General features: G+C 41.6%; 1 protein-coding gene and 1 pseudogene across 2 annotated transcripts in view; one reads left to right on the top strand and one right to left on the bottom strand.

Annotated features, from left to right (window-relative positions):
- The window catches only part of LOC309978977 (ferritin light chain-like), a 28,766-nt pseudogene extending 27,511 nt beyond the window's left edge, over nt 1-1,255 (top strand). Inside the window, exon 2 of the transcript in view lies at nt 713-1,255. The product of the transcript in view is annotated as a ferritin light chain-like (transcript). The remainder of the gene's footprint in view (nt 1-712) is intronic.
- Nucleotides 1,256-14,662: 13,407 nt separating this feature from the next.
- On the bottom strand, nt 14,663-17,819 carry LOC309978976 (UDP-N-acetylglucosamine--peptide N-acetylglucosaminyltransferase 110 kDa subunit-like; the record flags this gene model as incomplete). Its single annotated transcript, XM_082865801.1, has 1 exon — nt 14,663-17,819. One exon carries the CDS (start codon nt 17,817-17,819, stop codon nt 14,679-14,681), a length of 3,141 nt encoding a protein of 1,046 aa, XP_082721927.1. The 3' UTR covers nt 14,663-14,678.
- Nucleotides 17,820-18,072: the final 253 nt, after the last annotated feature.

The following is an 18,072-nucleotide window of genomic DNA, read 5'->3' as shown; positions in this document are numbered from 1 at the left end:
ATTTCAGCAAAGCATTTTTAAAGGCCAGGTGAGGGAGGGACGTCCCAGGGAATGTGATCAGCTCGTGCACAATCCTCTGATTGGTTGATGTTGAGGCCACAGGGCAGGTAACATTATCCATCCTTAGGTGCCAGAAGGTCTGGGGGCTACGTGCTCATGATCATCAAGGAGTTAATTTCTTCCATTGGGTGGTGGTTTTTAGCATCTGAAAACTCAAGAAATATGCCTGAGATACTATTATCGGAGTACTTCAGAGAGGAACTACAGCAGAGGATATGGGGGATGGGTCTGTCCTAGGAAGGCCCCATAGGGTACTGCTTGGTTACAAGGTGACCATACTTTGAGAACCACTGCTCTAGTGGCTTGGAATGTTCAGAAAGTAATGGAAGAATCCCTTCCCAGGTCTAGATTCTAGTATCGCCAGCTATTTTGGTGGGGGGAAGGGTAAGTTTTGTCCTTGCTTGGACTTCTTGTTCATTTATATCAAAGCCTATTTGAGGCAGTGCGCTCGGCAGTCCTGCAGTTCTGTCTTTTGCTTCAACAGTGTTTGGAATGAACAGACCCAGGGACGCTCCTTGCTCCAGCCCCTGACCACCCTCCAACCTTTCTTCCTGTCGCAACCTTTGGAATCAGCCACTCAGCTATCCTCAGCCTCCAGGACAGGCCAACACCGTTTTTTGAGCTTAGCTCCTTATCACTGATCAACCACGAGTTCCCAGGTTCGTCAGAATTATTCCATCGAGGTGGAGGCCGCTGTCCACCGCCTGTTCAACATGCATCTGGGGACACTTACCTCTCTCTGAGCTTCTATTTCGACAGCAACAATGGGACTCTGGACAGTGTGGGCCACATTTTTCGCCAACTGGCTGAGGAGAAGTGTGAGGGCGCCCAGCGTCTCTTGAAAATGCAAAACCAGTGCTGTGGCCGCGCCCTCTTCCAGGATGCGCGGAAGCCTTCTCAAGATGAGTGGGGTAAAACCCAGGACGCTGTGGAAGCTGCCATTCTTAGGGGGAAGAGCCTGCACCAGGCACTATCAGATCTGCGCGCCCTGGGTTCCGCCCGCGCAGACTCCCACCTCTGTGACTTCCTGGAGAGCCGCTTCCTGGAGGAGCAGGTGAAACTCATCAAGAAGATGGGCGACCACCTGACCAACCTCCGCAGGCTGGCTGGTCCGCAGGCTGTGCTGGGCGAGTATCTCTTTGAAAGGCTCACCCTCGAGCACAAACAGGAGTCTCTGAAGTCCAGCCGCCTCTGAGGAGCCCCTCTGGCATCAGAGCTTCTGCCTGAAGCCCTGCTCTGCAGCTACTAGGCAGCTTTGTAACCGCCCTGGAGCCCTCTCCCAAGCCTTGGACCAAATGGAAACAATAACGCTTTTTGCAGAAGGAAAAAAAAAAGCCTATTTGAAACACAAACAGAATAAAGAGGAAAAAAAGAAATATATATATATATCTATAAGTATATATATATATATTCATGTTTTTTTCCTTTTTTAAAAAATTTATTTTACTGAAGTATAGTTGATATACAATGTTGTGTTAGTTTATGCTGTACAACAAAGTTATTCAGTTATACATATATATAATTTTTCATATTCTTTTCCATTATGGTTAATTACAGGACATTGACTATAGTTCCCTGTACTATACAGTAGGACCTTGTTGTTTATCCATCATATATATAATAGGTTACCTCTGCTAATCCCAAACTCCCAATCCATCACTCCCCCACCTCCCCCTTCCCCTCGGGAACCACAAGTTTGTGTGCTATGTCTGTGAGTCTGTTTCTGTTTCATGGATAAGTTCATTTGTATCATATTCTAGATTCCACATATAAGTGGTATCATATGGTATTTGTCTTTCTCCTTCTCACTTACTTCATTTAGTATAATAGTCTCTAGGTCCAGCCATGTTGCTGCAAATGGCATTATTTCATTTTTTTTTATAGCTGAGTAGTATTCCATTTTATATATATCACATCTTCTTTATCCATTCATCTGTGAGTGGACATTTAGGTTGTTTGCATGTCTTGGCTATTATAAATAGTGCTGCTGTGAACATAGGGGTGCATGTATGTTTTCGAATTATAGTTTTGTCCAGATATTTGCCCAGGAGTAAGATTGCTGGATCATATGGTAGCTCTATTTTTAGCTTTTTGAGGAACTGTCATAGCGTTTTCCATAGTGGTTGCACCAATTTACATCCCCACCAACAGTGTAGAAGTCAGTCAGAAAGAGAGAGACAAATACTGTATGCTAACACATATATATGGATTTAAGAAAAAAAAATGTCATGAAGAACCTAGGGGTAAAACAGGAATAAAGACACAGACTTACTAGAGAACGGACTTGAGGATATGGGGAGGGGGAAGGGTAAACTGTGACAAAGCGTGAGAGAGGCATGGACATATATTCATGTTCTTTTAACATATGAATTGCCCCACTTTATCTGTGTGAAATAAGTTTGTTCCCGTTATTGGGCTGCTTCTCAAGCTTTGCTGCTCATTTGAATTACCTAAAGAGCTTTTAAGAAAAACATTGGTGTCTGGGTCCCAGCCCCAGAGATTTTGATTCAGTAGGTCTAGGGAGGAGCCTGGGCCCTGGGAGGTCTCAGAGTTCCCCAGGTGATTCTAGTGTGCAGCAACTTTGGGAACCACCTCTTGGCTTCAATCCAGCTAGTGATCAGATATTAAATCTAAGACACATGGGCTAGTGCGTGAGCTCTAGGAAGATTTGTGCCAGGGAAAATGATCGATAGTTGTGTTACTTCTCTGAAATGGATTGAAATTTCCAATTAGCATGAACAGGGGAGGGTGAATGGGTGAATGCAATAAGGTGTATCATTTACGTATTGCCCTATGTGTATGGCTAGAAGCTTTTGCAACTGAGGTCTGCCCTACTTTTCATGCTAATGGTAATGCTTGTCCTCCTAATGCAGCTGTAAACTTTATAAGCCCATAGGTAGACAGCATCACAAAATATTTACCCCTCCCCACTGGCCCACTCTCAAGCTTCTCTCCCCTTCCCCAATACACAAATGTACATCAATGCTCTTGAGACCAATATCAACATATTGACCTTCAATTCTTCTACTTTGCAGCTTCCCTCTTATCAGGACATGTCAGCATTTAGTGCAAGGACAAATGCTTGCCTCTTGGTGAGTAATGTAGACAATGCCTCCAAGAGACAAACAGCCCTTAGGGAGGGGGAAAAAGTCTTTCAAAAATGTTGATGCCCAGAGGAGGCATTTTCAGTCATCTCAGCTTAGAGGTCAAATATCCAAAATTAAAAAGGTTAAAAAAAAGAAAAAGAAGAAAGCAAGGAAGAAAAGAAGGAAACAATTTTCTTATCTCATAGTAATAAGGCAGTTTTCCTTAAAAAAAAAAGACTTAAGCCTTAAATTCTCTTTCCTAATCAAAATGTGCTTTTCCGTCTTTAGACTATTCCTCTTATATCCTGTATTATTCATGACGTTTAATTCTTGAAATAGCACATGGCTGAAAACAGAAGCTAACCTCTTGTCCACTATGAATTAAATCTTTTTTTCCTAGGACCTGTCTACAGTGTACAATTTGGGGTTTGCCAACATAATTATTTTTTCTGAAATAAGTTACAGCATTTTGCCTTTTCAATATATAGTTATACAATATATTGTTAACACAACATAGTTAATATAGTCAATATAGTAAATACAACTATAACACACGTGATATGATGCCACTGGTGATTTTCTTCATCCATGTAATTCTGAAATTTGACAGTATAGTTTTCATATTCTAATGGGCTGAGTATTACCTTTGCAAGGATAGAACAATAAAAGAAATTCATAATATTCTCGTGTGGTTTGCCCCTGGGGTGGATTACCATAATGGGGGGATATTTGAGCCTTTCCCCAAGTCATTAAAAAACCTCCAGCGAGCAGCCCCTTGTCCTCTCCAGGGAGTGGGGGGAAAGGATCTTTAATCATAATAATCCTGGGGGGAGAAATCTCAGAAATAAGACATCTGCTTCTGTGCCTTGTTGTTTTGCAGAATAGCAATGATTGCTTTAGCAGCTTCTATTGCCATGTGTGTACAATAAGTAAATGAACATAAATTGAATGAACGCATAAAAGAAGGATAAACCCACCCAGCTTAACAAATCCACTCTCTCACCTGCTGTGCCCTGAAACATGAAAGAAAGAATCACGGGATCATAAGGATTAATAAAATAACAGTCTCTGTTAACAATATTGACAGAAGGTATAGGAAAATTTGTCTGATGTGGGACCAACAGCTTAACTGCTTAATCCTTTTTTTTTTTTTAAGGGCAACTCATTCATTTATTGTTTAAAGATTGCAAGACAACTTCTGAATTTCTGTAGCACAGTTTAAATGTTTTACTGTTTTGATAAATCAGAGTATAATAGAAAAAACAATTAGTTTCCAGTAATATCTATATCTCTATTCAGAATTAAGTCTTCCACAGACATGTAACCTGGAAACAAAATCCTGTTACAATAAGCAAAGCTTCAACAGAGCTGCTACTTTTCGGGCCAGGGAAAGGTTCATCCCTATAGGAGGAGGATGTGCTATGTAAAATGGCTGCAAGGTCACAGCCTTGAGGGCGCTGGAAGTCTATTATCCTATCCCACATTAAGTAGTTTGGTGAACTTCAAACGTCCGTTCATCTGCAACCAAGCTGGCAAACTTTAACTGATATTTCAAGCAGGTAAAAAATAAATTAAAAGAAAGCCTTACACTGATGTTCCTTGATTCACACTGTTAAATGGTTCATTAACATGTAATTCTGGCTAAGAATTACATTTGAGACTCCTTGCTCAGATTTTGGTTAACAGTACAAATCTTTGAGAAATTCAAGTTCTTATTAATCAATAATTTGTCAGCTAGGCTACATTCAGGCATCAGCTGCAACTACAGAATAGGTGCACTGCCTCAGCGCTTTGGAAAGACATAATCTAGAACACTACTAGCAGACAAAATATCTGTTACTAGACAGCACAGGTGCAGTACAGCAAGACAAAAACATATATTCATGTGTGCCGCGGACCAGCCGGAGAAAGAGGATTTCACCGCCCAGGGTCAGAAGGGAAGGGGTAAGGAACTGAAGTAGCACCGAAGAATGGGGTCAGAAGGACCAAGACAATTGATGGTTGCAAGGCAAATTTTATTGCGCTACAGTTGCAGATTATCTAGACTAGAAATCGGAAGGTTGCCAGATGGTGGTTTACATTACCTACAGACTGTCTCGGCTCAAGGTTAACTTCCCTGGGAGGAAACCCATAAACCCAGAAGCATCAAAAATAACCTGCATGTGCAGGGGGAAGACAGCTTTGCTTGTCTCATTTTACATTCTTTCTGATCTCTGGGCCCTGGTGATTTATCTCCCATGGAATGGCACAAGGAGGGGAACAAGTAGGGACAGTCCCTTCGAGCAGCGGCGGCATGCCTGGCATGTCCTTACCTGCTCTCAAGGCTGACTGCTTCCCACAGGTCTTTTTTATTTTTTAACTTTTGCTGCAAAATAATTCCATGAAGTTTAGTGCCGAGAGTAGTGTACTGTTGCATGAGGATACGAAACAGACATGAGAAGATTATTATCAATAATAGGCAAATTATGGCCAGGGTAATAAATCCTGACAACCTTCCAGTAATCCAAGACTGAGGGTTTAACCACTTTAAATGATCCAGTAAAGTTTGAATTACATCTTCTGGCGAAACATCATCAAGATGTGTATTTTGTATATCCTGAATTTCAGCATTTAATTTCTTAAGATCAAGACTAATATTATTATCTGACCAAACACTCAGCAGATGCATTTTTACTTTTTCCCATTCCCAAATACAGTCACTGTACTTTTAAGGAGTAACACACATCCATGTATACTTTGCATGACAAGCTAAACGCATCCTCAATTTTAATGCTGCCATCTGATCTCCAATCCCCAAAATTGCGTTTTTAAATTCATCTAACTTGTTATTAATCCATAAATATATGTGACTTTGTAAAGATAAAGCAAGACTGGTATGTTGAGATAACTGATTAGCAAAGTGAGCATGATGAATACTCTGTGAAAGAGCAAGACCGGCAGTAGCCACAGTAGCAGACAGAGCAGCCGACGCAAGTAAACTTACTATTAGCCACCCAAGAAAGCGTCTCCTCTGCAAGGCTTTAGAGACTTCCACCCATGCCTGTACTCCAGTATCTTCATGCCAAGGTTCTCTCAGATGTACAGGCACCATAACATACATGGGTTGCTTTAGTATAAGCACAGATTGCGTTCCTGCAGAAGGGAACATACAACTGCTAAAAATACAATTAACACAGCTAATATTATATCCTCCTTTGGAAGAATTACCAATGTTAATAGAACCACACAAACGTGTATATGGAGGAGCAACACAAGTTATAACAGGTGTATTGGAATAAGTTAGAGCTAGTTTCCATATATCCCAGTTCTTTTGAAATGTGATAAACCTATCTATGATGGGAAAAGAAGAGATAAGAATTGACACCTTGGTATAATCTATAGTACACCATATTTGGTTATTATTCCAAGATGCATTGCAATGTTCAAAATTGGATCCAGGAAAGTTAACGGTCGTAAGGGGAGGCAATTGATTTTTTGATTTTCTGTTAAGCATAGTAACCTTACGTCCAGCTATAAGTATCCCTTGTCCTCCAAGTAAACACTTCATACAGAAATAATTTCCTGAATCTTCACCTGTAACCTTGGCTATAGTAATAGCGGAATCCCTAAGTGGTGAGGCGTATGAGATTTGACCTCTAATATTAATAGCTTGCCCATTTTATACCAAATGATGGTATCCTTAAGATCCTCTCGTCGGCTGGTAGCCGGGCATGTAAGAGTAATGTTGGTTCCTGTAAAACGAAGGATGCCTGGAGAGCCTGACAAACTAATTGATTGATCCGTTCCCTCATAAACATCTGTATGCTCATAACTAATAGCCTTTACACATCCAGTTTCCAGATTCAATGGGCTAAGACAGACAGGATGGGTACTAAACCAGTTAGTATAATTTACAGACATATTGATTTGTTTTATATTCCCAATAAGAGGCCCATAAACACTTATCATTGTAAAATACAGGAAACTCTGCTTCAGACCAAGATATGGGTTGTAATAGTGGAGGATAAGGTACATAGGCCCAGTAAGTTGCTGCATTAACAGAGGGAACACATGAAATGGTTGCCAACATAACCAAAAATAAAGTTACAGGTGTAACAGGATTATTCTGTTGTTTCACTGACTCTTGAGCTCATGAAACCAGTTGTTTAATTTGTCCCCAAGTTGGAACAGCACTCCTTTGAGTCGTCCTGGCAAGTGGTCTCCTCTTCTTCTTCTTCTTCTGAATCAACACTGTCAAATTTTCAGGAGAGGTGCAGAGCTTCTTCATCTTCTGAACTAGGTGAGCTATGGCGAGCCATCTATTTGCTTGACTAAGCGCTCAGGAAGCCAGCAAAGTCCAGGCACTGATCTGGGAAAGATACACACGTGACCACGTCCCCAAATCAACACAGGATCAGGACCACGCCAAGTGCTGGTTGACGGATCTTTCCAGAGGACCTCCGGAGATTGAGAGGCCAATCTTGGCTCAGCCACCAACCTTCCCCCTGCAGAGCAGCCAAATTTGTCAACAGTGAGAACATTTAAAATAAACAGAGCATGATTTATAAGGTTCTGTGGTGTTGTTCTATACAATTCCCCCCTTTTTATTTTTTCAGTAGTTAGCTTTAAAGATCTATTTGCACGTTCTATAATACATTGTCCTTGAGGGTTATATGGAATGCCTGTAATATGGGTAATTTTGTAATGAATTACAAAATGTTGCAAAAGCAGCGGGCCCATTATCTGTTTTAATAATTTTGGGAAGGTTCATGAAAGCAAAACAGTGTAATAAATGAGTGATAACATGTTTAGTAGCTTCTCCGGTCTGTGCTGTAGCACAGAGGAAACCAGAATAAGTATCGATAGTGACATGAACAAACTGTAATTTCCCAAAAGACGGAATACAAGTAACATCCATTTGCCATAAATGTCTAGGTAATAATCCACGAGGATTAACAACATAATGTGGAACAGGAAGGTGAGGTAAGCATTGTGGGCATTGCTTAACAATTTGTCGGGCGGCTTCACCAGTAAGGGAAAATTGTGCGTGTAATGTAGCCGCCGACTGACGGTGTAAAGCGTGCAACGGCTGTGCTGCTTGTGAAGCAGTTTGATCATAACTTACCATAATATGAGGGTGTCCAGGACATGGACCATGAGTATCAAGAGTATGAAGATAATGAATGCAGTACATTAGCCATTCTTGACAGCATGATGAACGGAAAGGAGGAGTACGGTAAATTGGGACCTGTCCTGCTTTAGGGAAAAGAGATTGAGGAGGAGGAGTAACTTCAACTCTATTCTTGGGAGGAAAATGTACAGGATAAAGATCACGTTTAGATCGAGTTAAAACATCTGCAGTCGCATTAAGTTTAGTCAATGGACCAGGCAAGTTAGAATGAGCACGGATATACAGACCTGCAACAGGACCATCATGGGAACGAATAAGCTGTTGAAGCAAACAAAAAGAGGATGATAATTCAGGGTCATTAGTATGTCCTATGCTCTCAGTCTCCAGAAGAAATCACAAGCTAATAAGATATTTACTATCAGAAAACAAATTAAAAGATATAGAAGGCAAATGTTTAAAAGACATAATGACAGCATACAGTTCAACACGTTGAGCTGAAGTCAAGGAAGTTTCTTTAACGAGGTTTGTTCCGTGGTCAGTGATTACAGTAGCCACTCCTGAAGAAGAACCGTCCGTAAAAACCAAAGGTACATGAGGAACAGGCTGTTGCCTAATTATAGAAGGAAAGATATGAGTTAAGTTTGCTGAATTGGATCAATTTATCAGCAGGGTAATGGCGTTCCAAGGTACCTGAAAATCCTGCAAGAGCAAGACCCCATTCATTATTATGTTGAAAAAGTCAATTTTGTTGACTAACTGAATAAGGGATAATAATTTGAGAAGGTTCTATACTTATAGGTTGTAAGCATCTAGTTCTACCTTGCATTATTAAATTACTAATAAGTTCATAATAAGGGTTAATAACTTTAGAGGGTGTAGATTTCATATGAATCTATTCAATAATTCCAACAGTTTGCCATAAGACGGCAGTAGGCACATGAGGAGTTGGACAAATTATTAAGAAAATTGGAAGGTGAGTATGAATTCTAGTTAATTGTGTAGAACTGATAGATCTACTCACTATTTGTAAAGCTTGAAATCCTTCTGGAGTCATAGAGCGTGAAGAAGAAGGATCTGAGTCACCTTTAAGATTATCAAACAAAGGCTGTAATTGAGCAGTAGTAAGTTTTAAGGAAGGCCTTAGCCAATTAATATCTCCAAGTAATTTTTGAAAAGCATTTAATGTTTTTAAATTATCAACTCGAATTTGCAGTTTTTGAGGCCTAATAGTAGTGTTATCAATATATTTTCCCAAATATAAAAATGGAGATTGTCTTTGAATTTTTTTTGAGGCAATGACCAAGCCAAATGATTGTAAGGACTGTTGTAAAAATTGAAAAGCAGTCTCTAATAAAGAAATATTATCAGTGGCTAAAAGTATATCATCCATATAATGTATGAGATATAACGATGGAAACCTTTTTCTCACAGGAGTCAAGGCCTGAGCCACATATTTTTGGCATAATGTAGGACTATTTGCCATGCCCTGAGGCAATACTTTCCATTGAAATCTCCTCATGGGTTCCTTAAAATTTAAGGAAGGCAAGCTAAAAGCAAAATGTTTTCTATCTTCAGGAAACAAAGGAATAGTGAAAAAACAATCTTTTAAATCTATAACTAAAAGATGATAATTGTGTGGTATGGCTGTTGGAGAGGGTAGGCCTGGTTGAAGAACTCCCATTATTAGCATAGTTTTATTAACAGCTCTTAGATCCTGTAATAACCTATATTTTCCAGATTTTTTCTTGATAATAAAAATAGGAGTATTCCAAGGACTACTGGAAATTTCTAAATGCCCTAATTGTTCCAGTACTAATTGTTCTGCAGCTTCTCATTTCTCCTTTGTGAGGGGCCATTGGTCCACCCATACAGGGTCATCAGTCAGCCAAGTAATTGGATCAGCAGTGAGTGGAGAATCCAAGGCGCCTAAGAAAAACCCAAACCTTGTCTATCACTTTTTATTTTCACATCAATAGGACAGACAGTTCCTTGTTGATTTGTTCCCAGCCCTTTTGTGGGAAGAAATCCTTGATACAACATCATATTAGAGACTTGAGAGTTTGGACTATAAAGTAATACTCCCATTTCTTTTAATATATCTCGGCCCCAGAGGTTTAAAGGCAGCCCAGGCAAAACATGAGGCTGGAAATATCCTGAATGGCCCTCACTATCTTGCCATTAAAAAAAACTGACTACTTTGCATAGGAGAAGAACTTTGTCCTATTCCGTGAAGTTCTGTAATAGTAGGACTAATGGGCCAACGTTTAGGCCAGTGTACCTGCGTCATAACAGAGACATCAGCTCCAGTGTCTAACAAACCTGAAAAAACCTTTCCATTAATGGTTCATTTCATTTCTGGACGTTCTTTCCCTATCTTCTGAATCCAGTAGGCAGCATTAGACGATCCAAAAGCCTTTGTTTCTCTCTTTTGATGTTGTAAAATTTGTCCATGAGGTACAAAGGGCAAAAGTAGCAATTGTGCAATTTTATCACCAGGAGAAATAGTTATTATATTTTTAATAGTTTGTGCCATGACTTTTATTTCTCCTTCGTAGTCAGAATCTATGACTCCTGGCATAACAGTTAAACCTTTCATGGCGACACTACTTCTTCCCAATAATAGTCCCATCAAACCCTTGGGTAAAGGTCCACAGATGCCCATAGAGAGGGCCTGAGGACCCATTTCAGGAGTTAATACATATCGGGCGGAGGTACTGAGCTCCAGTCCTGCGCTTCCTGGTGTTGCTCTGGAGAGCGAGGATATTGTATGTTTCTGTTTTTGGTTAATGTCTGATTGATAATTTGAGGAGGATACACAGACATTGCCCTTATTATTTGTTGGGGCCGGGGAAGGCCCCGGGAGGAGTTCCCCGACAGTGGTGGCCCATCCTTGTGGGCCACTGAGCAACAATCTTGTGCCCAATGTTTCCCCCTATTGCATGTAGGGCATAAACCAGGGATTTTCTGACCATCTGGAGGTTTCTGAGTAGGGAAGGAAGGACTAGGGTTAGAATTAAAAGATCTACATTCTCTAGCAAAAGGACCTGCCCTTTCCGCATTTAAAACAAGTCTTTGTTTTCTTTTGATTGTTTTTAAACCCCACGTTAGTTAATGCTGCAGCCACAGCAGCACCCTGTATATAAGTAGGCCCAATGCCTGCACAAAGGCGAATATAAGCCTCCAATGTTCCCCGTTTTCTCCAAGGTCGAATCGCAGCCTGACATGCCTTATTAGCATTCTCAAAAGCAAGCTGCTTAACTACAATCGTACCAGTGAGTCCGTCCACAATGAGTCTCCCCACCGCCTGTGACAACCTATCTACAAAATCAGCGTATGGTTCATCAGGTCCCCGTCTAATTGTTGAAAGGTCCTCAGTTTTGTGTGTAGAAGGACATTTCCTCCAGGCTTGTAATGCCAAATGATTTATTTGAGGATAAGCAACAAAGGGATAAGTTAATTGATCTTGTAAAGAAAGATATTGTCCTTCCCCAATCAGCATATGATAATCAACTGGAATATTATGGGCAGCATTCTTTTCTGCTTGTTCAGCAGCCCGTTCATAAAAATCAAACTTCCATATTAAATAATCTCCACCATTTAAACAAGCTCGTGCAATAGACTTCCAATCAGCGGGGGGAAGAGCTTCTCCTGTCAACCATAGCAGCAGTAAAAGGAGCAGTGGGCCCATATTGAGCACAGGCAGATTTTCAATCTTTCAAAACTTTAAAAGGGAGAGCCTGATGCTCCCTAGTAGCTTGTTGAGGATTATTAGGATCAGGTCTCTCTATGACGGGACAACAGAAAATAGGATCTTCTCCTCGTTTTATGGCTCCTTGTACAGCGTGCTGCAAGGGACTGAGCATTTTTACAGATGTAGATTTTTGAGGAAGACAGTCCTTATTAACCTGCAGCTTTCTCACTGACTTATCTATCACAGCCACTAGAAAATCATCCTCAGGACATTTCTCTCTTTTATGTTTACAAGCCTCATCTGTTAAGTCAAAATGTTCCTCTTCATCTAAAATATTTAAATTAATTAGCTCTTTCGGTTTAGGAAGCGGCGACACAGTAGCTGATAATACAGTCTCTCCTTCTGTCAGAGGCTTATGTTTTTCTGACTTTACATTCAAATCAACACTATCATGAGAAGAATCTAAACATATTTTTATCAGATTCCACAAACTATATGTAACAACAGGAGTATGAGTAGGCCCTCGAGACTCGTAATAATTTTTTAAATCTTCTCCAACTTTCTGCCAGATTTCTATGTCACCAGAGCCACCATCAGGAAACCAGGGAGATACACCATGGATATGCTGTAAAAATTCAGTCAACAATAAAGTTCAGAAACTTTATTACCCCGAGCTTTAAGCATCAAAAGTAAAACCTGAGCAAATAATTCATACATCTTTGAGCCCTTTTGCCCCATCTTATTTTACTTCTGACTATTGCCTTATGCCTCTATTCGTTTCACTTTTACTGGTGGCCACACATATTTTGCATAAGGGTTCTCTTACCTGCACTTTCTTTTTCTTTTAACTGCCTTCACGCTTCAGGTCCCTGTTCGAGTGCCACTTGCCGCGGACCAGCCGGAGAAAGAGGATCTCACCCCCAGGGTCAGAAGGGAAGGGGTAAGGAACTGAAGAGGCACCGAAGGGTGGGGTCAGAAGGACCAAGACAACTGATGGTTGCAAGGCAAATTTTATTATGCTACAGTTGCAGATTATCTAGACTAGAAATCGGAAGGTTGCCAGATGGTGGTTTACATTATCTACAGACTGTCTCGGCTCAAGATAAACTTCCCTGGGAGGAAACCCATAAACCCAGAAGCATCAAAAATAACCTGCATGTGCAGGGGGGAGACAGCTTTGCTTGTCTCATTTTACATTCTTTCTGATCTCTGGGCCCTGGTGATTTATCTCCCATGGAATGGAACAAGGAGGGGAACAAGTAGGGACAGTCCCTTCGAGCAGCGGCCGCATGCCTGGCATGTCCTTACCTGCCCTCAAGGCTGACTGCTTCCCACACGTATGTTGCCTTGTTTAAGCCTCAAGCCCTCGATCCTTTGTTGAAATACAATAATTTCATTCCTATGGTTTTCAATACCAAAAACTCAACCTCCAAGAGGGCTAAAGTCTAATTTGTACTCCAAACCAAGTAGCAGTGCAGTTCGCTACTACTGAGACTGAATCCATAAAGACTTCAAGACCACGTCCAGAAGACAAGTTATTATACATAATACCCTAGAAGGTCTGAAACATAATTATCATATACATAGCTGGTCCTTCAGAGCTTTTTACCTAGAACATGTTTTTTGATGAAAGTTATTTAATGTACTGGAGATAACTGTGACTTACTGATCAAATATTTGAATACTTATACTTACCTGGGATTTCATTTCTGCTGAAAGAAAAAGGAAGAACAGGACTCACTAAAACAAACAAACATACATTAGAAATGAAAGTAAAAATCTTAACACACACTATCACTTTTGGAAGCAGCATAGAGGGGCAGTCAACGGTAAAACACTGGTGAAATAGGTCAACACTCTAGGCCAAAAATCCATTATTATTATCATCAGTGACAGTACCACAACTGTGCCCTTCAGAATTAATAATCACTCCTAAGAATCTTCATTCGGCACCAGATGACGCGGTTAAGAGAAACACTCTGGGAGGTTTTGAATCAGACTTGGTTTTTTGTTAGCCAAGTTACAGGAGAATTTTTAAAGTGGGGGGAAGGGAAGAAGGAAACGGACCAGGAAAATAATTTAAGCCATCATCTATAAACCAACAAAGCACTGATAGTTCCGAACATTATGTCAGACACTAAAATGACTGATATAAGCTCAAGTGGTTTACACAACCTATAAAAAGACTATACCAGCAAAGTCCCCATTTATCTGTAGAGTTCAGAAACTAAAACAAGGAATATTTTAGCTTAAAAGCTTATCTCAAGAGAATCATACACACTTCACATGAATAAAAATACCTGAAACCAAACATTTTTAAAAGCTCCAATACCCAAAATATAAAGAAAAATATTAATCCAGAAGACTCAATCAATCCATGATAATCACAAAACGGCTGGGCAATCTCTATCTCCCTTCCACACTAACCATCCATCCTATGGAAGACCAAGGGAGATCAGACCTTCCAGACTTACCTTCCAGACCTTCCAGACACCTGGCTGCTGCAAAATTCTATGGAGACTCCTTGTGGAACAGCAGTTTCCCATCTCTTGTGTCTCTCCCTATCATGATCATGATCATGCAGGAAGCAAGTCTGGCTGTGCTATTTCTTATCATTGTCTGTCACCCATCTGCAGCATGGTATTGTACAGATAAGGAAAAAGTAGTTCCCTTTCCCCCAGAAGGTTGAGGCTCAGGTACAGGGTAATTCTCCTGTGCACACAGTCATTATTTAGGCCGACTCAGTGACTTCAACAGGCTTAATCATGTGATCAGGTTTGTTGCCAGCTGCGTAATGCTCCCACATCTGTAGATAGAGCCGCTCTAGGTCCATCGTGTATTGTTTGGTGTTGAACAGAGGGCTAGATGTTCTCTGCTTCCAGACTTTGCCACGAAGTTTCTTCAGGTATTCTAGATCAGTTCCCAGTTTCACAGCTATGTCTTCATATTCTTGTCTATTTTTAGCAATAAGCTCACGACAGCCTAAACAAGTGAGCTGGGAAGCTGCAACTCGGGAAGCAAGAGTCTCTCCTGGCATAGTCACCATGGGTGTCCCTGACCAAAGGACATCCATCCCTGTGGTGTGTCCATTACAGAGTGGAGTGTCCAAGCAGACATCAGCCAGCTGGCCTCTCCGAACATGTTCCTCTTTAGGAGCAACAGGTGAAAAAATGATACGGTTCTGGGGAAGGCCCATATTTTGTGCATACTGTTGAATATTAGGTTCTCCTACTGCTGGAAAACGCAACAGCCACAGTACACTATTGGGAACACGCTTCAGAATATTTGCCCACATCTGCAAAGTAGATGGGTCAATTTTATATAACTGATTAAAGTTACAGTACACAATGGCATCTTCCGGTAACCCGTACTGAGAACGTGTGGTTACAATAATGGTACGGGGAACCTCCTCTCCAGTGGCAGCCTTAATGTTGATCTGGGTAGTTGCCAGTCCATTGCTAAGACTGAATCCATTAACTGTTATCTGAATTTGTCCTCTGTTAATCATTTCAATAACTGCCTCTGCAATAGTATTCATAGGAATGACAGGCATATTAAGAGCCGTATTACTGCTGTCTGCGTTGTCTCCTCCATCAGGACATTTCATCTTGACAATCTGCACATCTGGGAGACTATCAAGAAATGCTTTGAGGTCGATGCCATTCAGCACAATCCGATTGTCATAAATGTGCCCATTGGACTGAAAATCGATGACTGCCTTCTTCTTCAGGTGAGGGAACATATTAGCATGATCACCAATAAAGAAAGTATGGGGCATATAAGCCAGTTTCTCAGAATACTGCTCAGCAACTTCAGCAGGTGAAGTTTCCTGATCAGTGATGATATAATCCATGAAAAGCACGCCACTGGTCCCAGGGTAGCCCAGCCACATTGCCTGAATAGGAGCTGGCCTGAGAGCAAAGAGTTCATTTCGAGCACCCCTGGTATAACCATTCATATTTACAAGGATGTGTATACCATCTTGATGGATGCGATCAGCTGCTTTCCCATTGCATGGAATCTGAGAAAGATCAATGAAATGATGGGCTTCTGCCATCACCTTCGCTCGGAAGTTTGTGCCATCATCTGGGCTCAGGGCATAACAGAATACCTCAAATTTATCAGGATTGTGCATGCCTGGAATAGACTGCATAAGATGAGAAGTAGGATGATTCCCAAAGTCAGAACTCACGTATCCTACACGCAGTCGACCATCACTGAGCTTCAAGTCTTTTGGATGTTCGTACGGTGGTTTATGAAGGACACCGATCTCATCCAAGCAGAGGTTCCCATGGCTCTCAGCAATAGCCTTCCTGAAGCCATGAGAAAGAGGATAGAGCATACTATGATGAGGCTGCACAGAAGGCAACCTATTCTTCTCCAGCTGGTCAGCCACAATGCTGACCAACTTCTTCATTCGCTCATCATAGTCTGTCCAATCACAGACAATCTGCAGGCAATGAGCCAAATCACAATAAGCGTCAGGAAAATCAGGTTCAAGCTTCAGAGCAGTGCGATAAGAAGCAATTGCTTCTGGAATATTCCCTGAATACTTGTGAATGGAAGCCAGATTGCTGTGGGCATCCGCAAGTGCAGGGTTAATCTGAATGGCACGAGTATAACACTGCAAGGCTCCCTGAACATCCTGCATCTCCTTTAGAGTGTTTCCCATGTTACAGTAGGCATCAGCAAAAGTAGGACTGATTCGAACAGCCTCCTTATAATGCATCAGAGCTTCCTGCAGTTTTCCCTGCTGCTGCAATACACTTGCTAAATTTGAATGGGCAACAGCAAACTCTGGGAAGACTTCTAATGCTTTACAATACAAGCGAACTGCCTCTTCAATGTTTCCCTGGTCTCCTTTGATATTGGCTAGGTTATTCAGAGAGTCTGCATGGATGGGACACAGCCGCAGAGCTGTATTATAACAATCTTCTGCTTCGGCAACACTGCCCTTCTCTTCCAGAGCGTTGGCTAGGTTGCAGTAAGCATCAGGGAAATGTGGTTGCAACTCAATAGCTCGCCTGTAGGTGTCTATTGCCAGATCTATCAGGCCTTGCTCATAGTATACACAAGCCAGGTTGGCATGTACCACTGCATGATTTGGGCTCAAGCTTAGGGCACAAAGGTAAGCTGCCACAGCTCTGTCAAAAATCCGTGCCTCTTTCAAGACATTTCCTAAATTGATATAAGCATCCAGAAAATTGGGGTCAAGGGTGACAGCCTTTTCAAAGTGATGAATTGCAAGCCAAATCTCCCCTTGTGCATTGAAAACACAGCCAAGATTACTCCAAGCTACTGCAAAGTTCGGTTGCGTCTCCATTGCTTTCAAATAACATGCCTTGGCTCCTTCCAAGCGACCCAGGGCTTTGAGCAGGTTCCCCAGGTCACTGCGAACACAGTACAAATCAGGATTGCACTGAAGAGCAGAGACGTAAGCTTGTACTGCCCCTTCCATGTCGCCTGCTGCTACCAAAGCGGCTGCCAGGTTAATATAACCATCGATGAAATCTGGTTTGAGATGCAATGCATGCCGGTAATGCTCAATTGCTTCCTGCAACTGCCCTCTTTCCTTGTACACATTCCCCAAATTCGAATAGGCTTCTGCCAGAAGAGGGTTCTGTTTAATTGCCAGAGTACTAAAGTGGGCAGATCTGTCCAGCCTTCGACACTGGAAGTGTAGAGATGAAAGTAATAAAAGTACTCCAGTATTGTCTGGCTCTTGTCTCCACAGCTGCATGCAGTGTCTCTCAGCTGCCTCAAAATCTCCTGCCTGATACTCTCGATGTACCAACTCAGCTAACCCTTGGAAGGAAAGCATACGTTTCGTTGGTTCTGTGCTGTCGGCCACGTTGCCCACAGAAGACGTCATCTGGAGGGTCTGCAGAGAGTGATAAAAGGGGGTAATTGAGTCCCGCTGCCGCCAGTACTGGCAAGAATGTTTCTAGAGGTAGCAAATACGAGGGCAGCAGCCGTACCACTGCTTTGGCAGGCTTAAGCGGCGGCAACAGTTACAGGCACCGAACCTTAGGAACTCTGGTTGGCCATCTACCTCTCACGCTCTTGAAATCTTAATTCCTAACCCTGCCCTCTTCCACCATTTTTCTCCTCATCAGGGAATAAAA

This window comes from Leucopleurus acutus, assembly GCF_964270905.1.
Source record: "Leucopleurus acutus genome assembly, contig: HAP1_SCAFFOLD_575, whole genome shotgun sequence".
NCBI classification, from domain to species: domain Eukaryota; kingdom Metazoa; phylum Chordata; class Mammalia; order Artiodactyla; family Delphinidae; genus Leucopleurus; species Leucopleurus acutus.
Note: the sequence above shows the minus strand (reverse complement) of the source record. Positions and strands in the feature narration are given on the sequence as shown.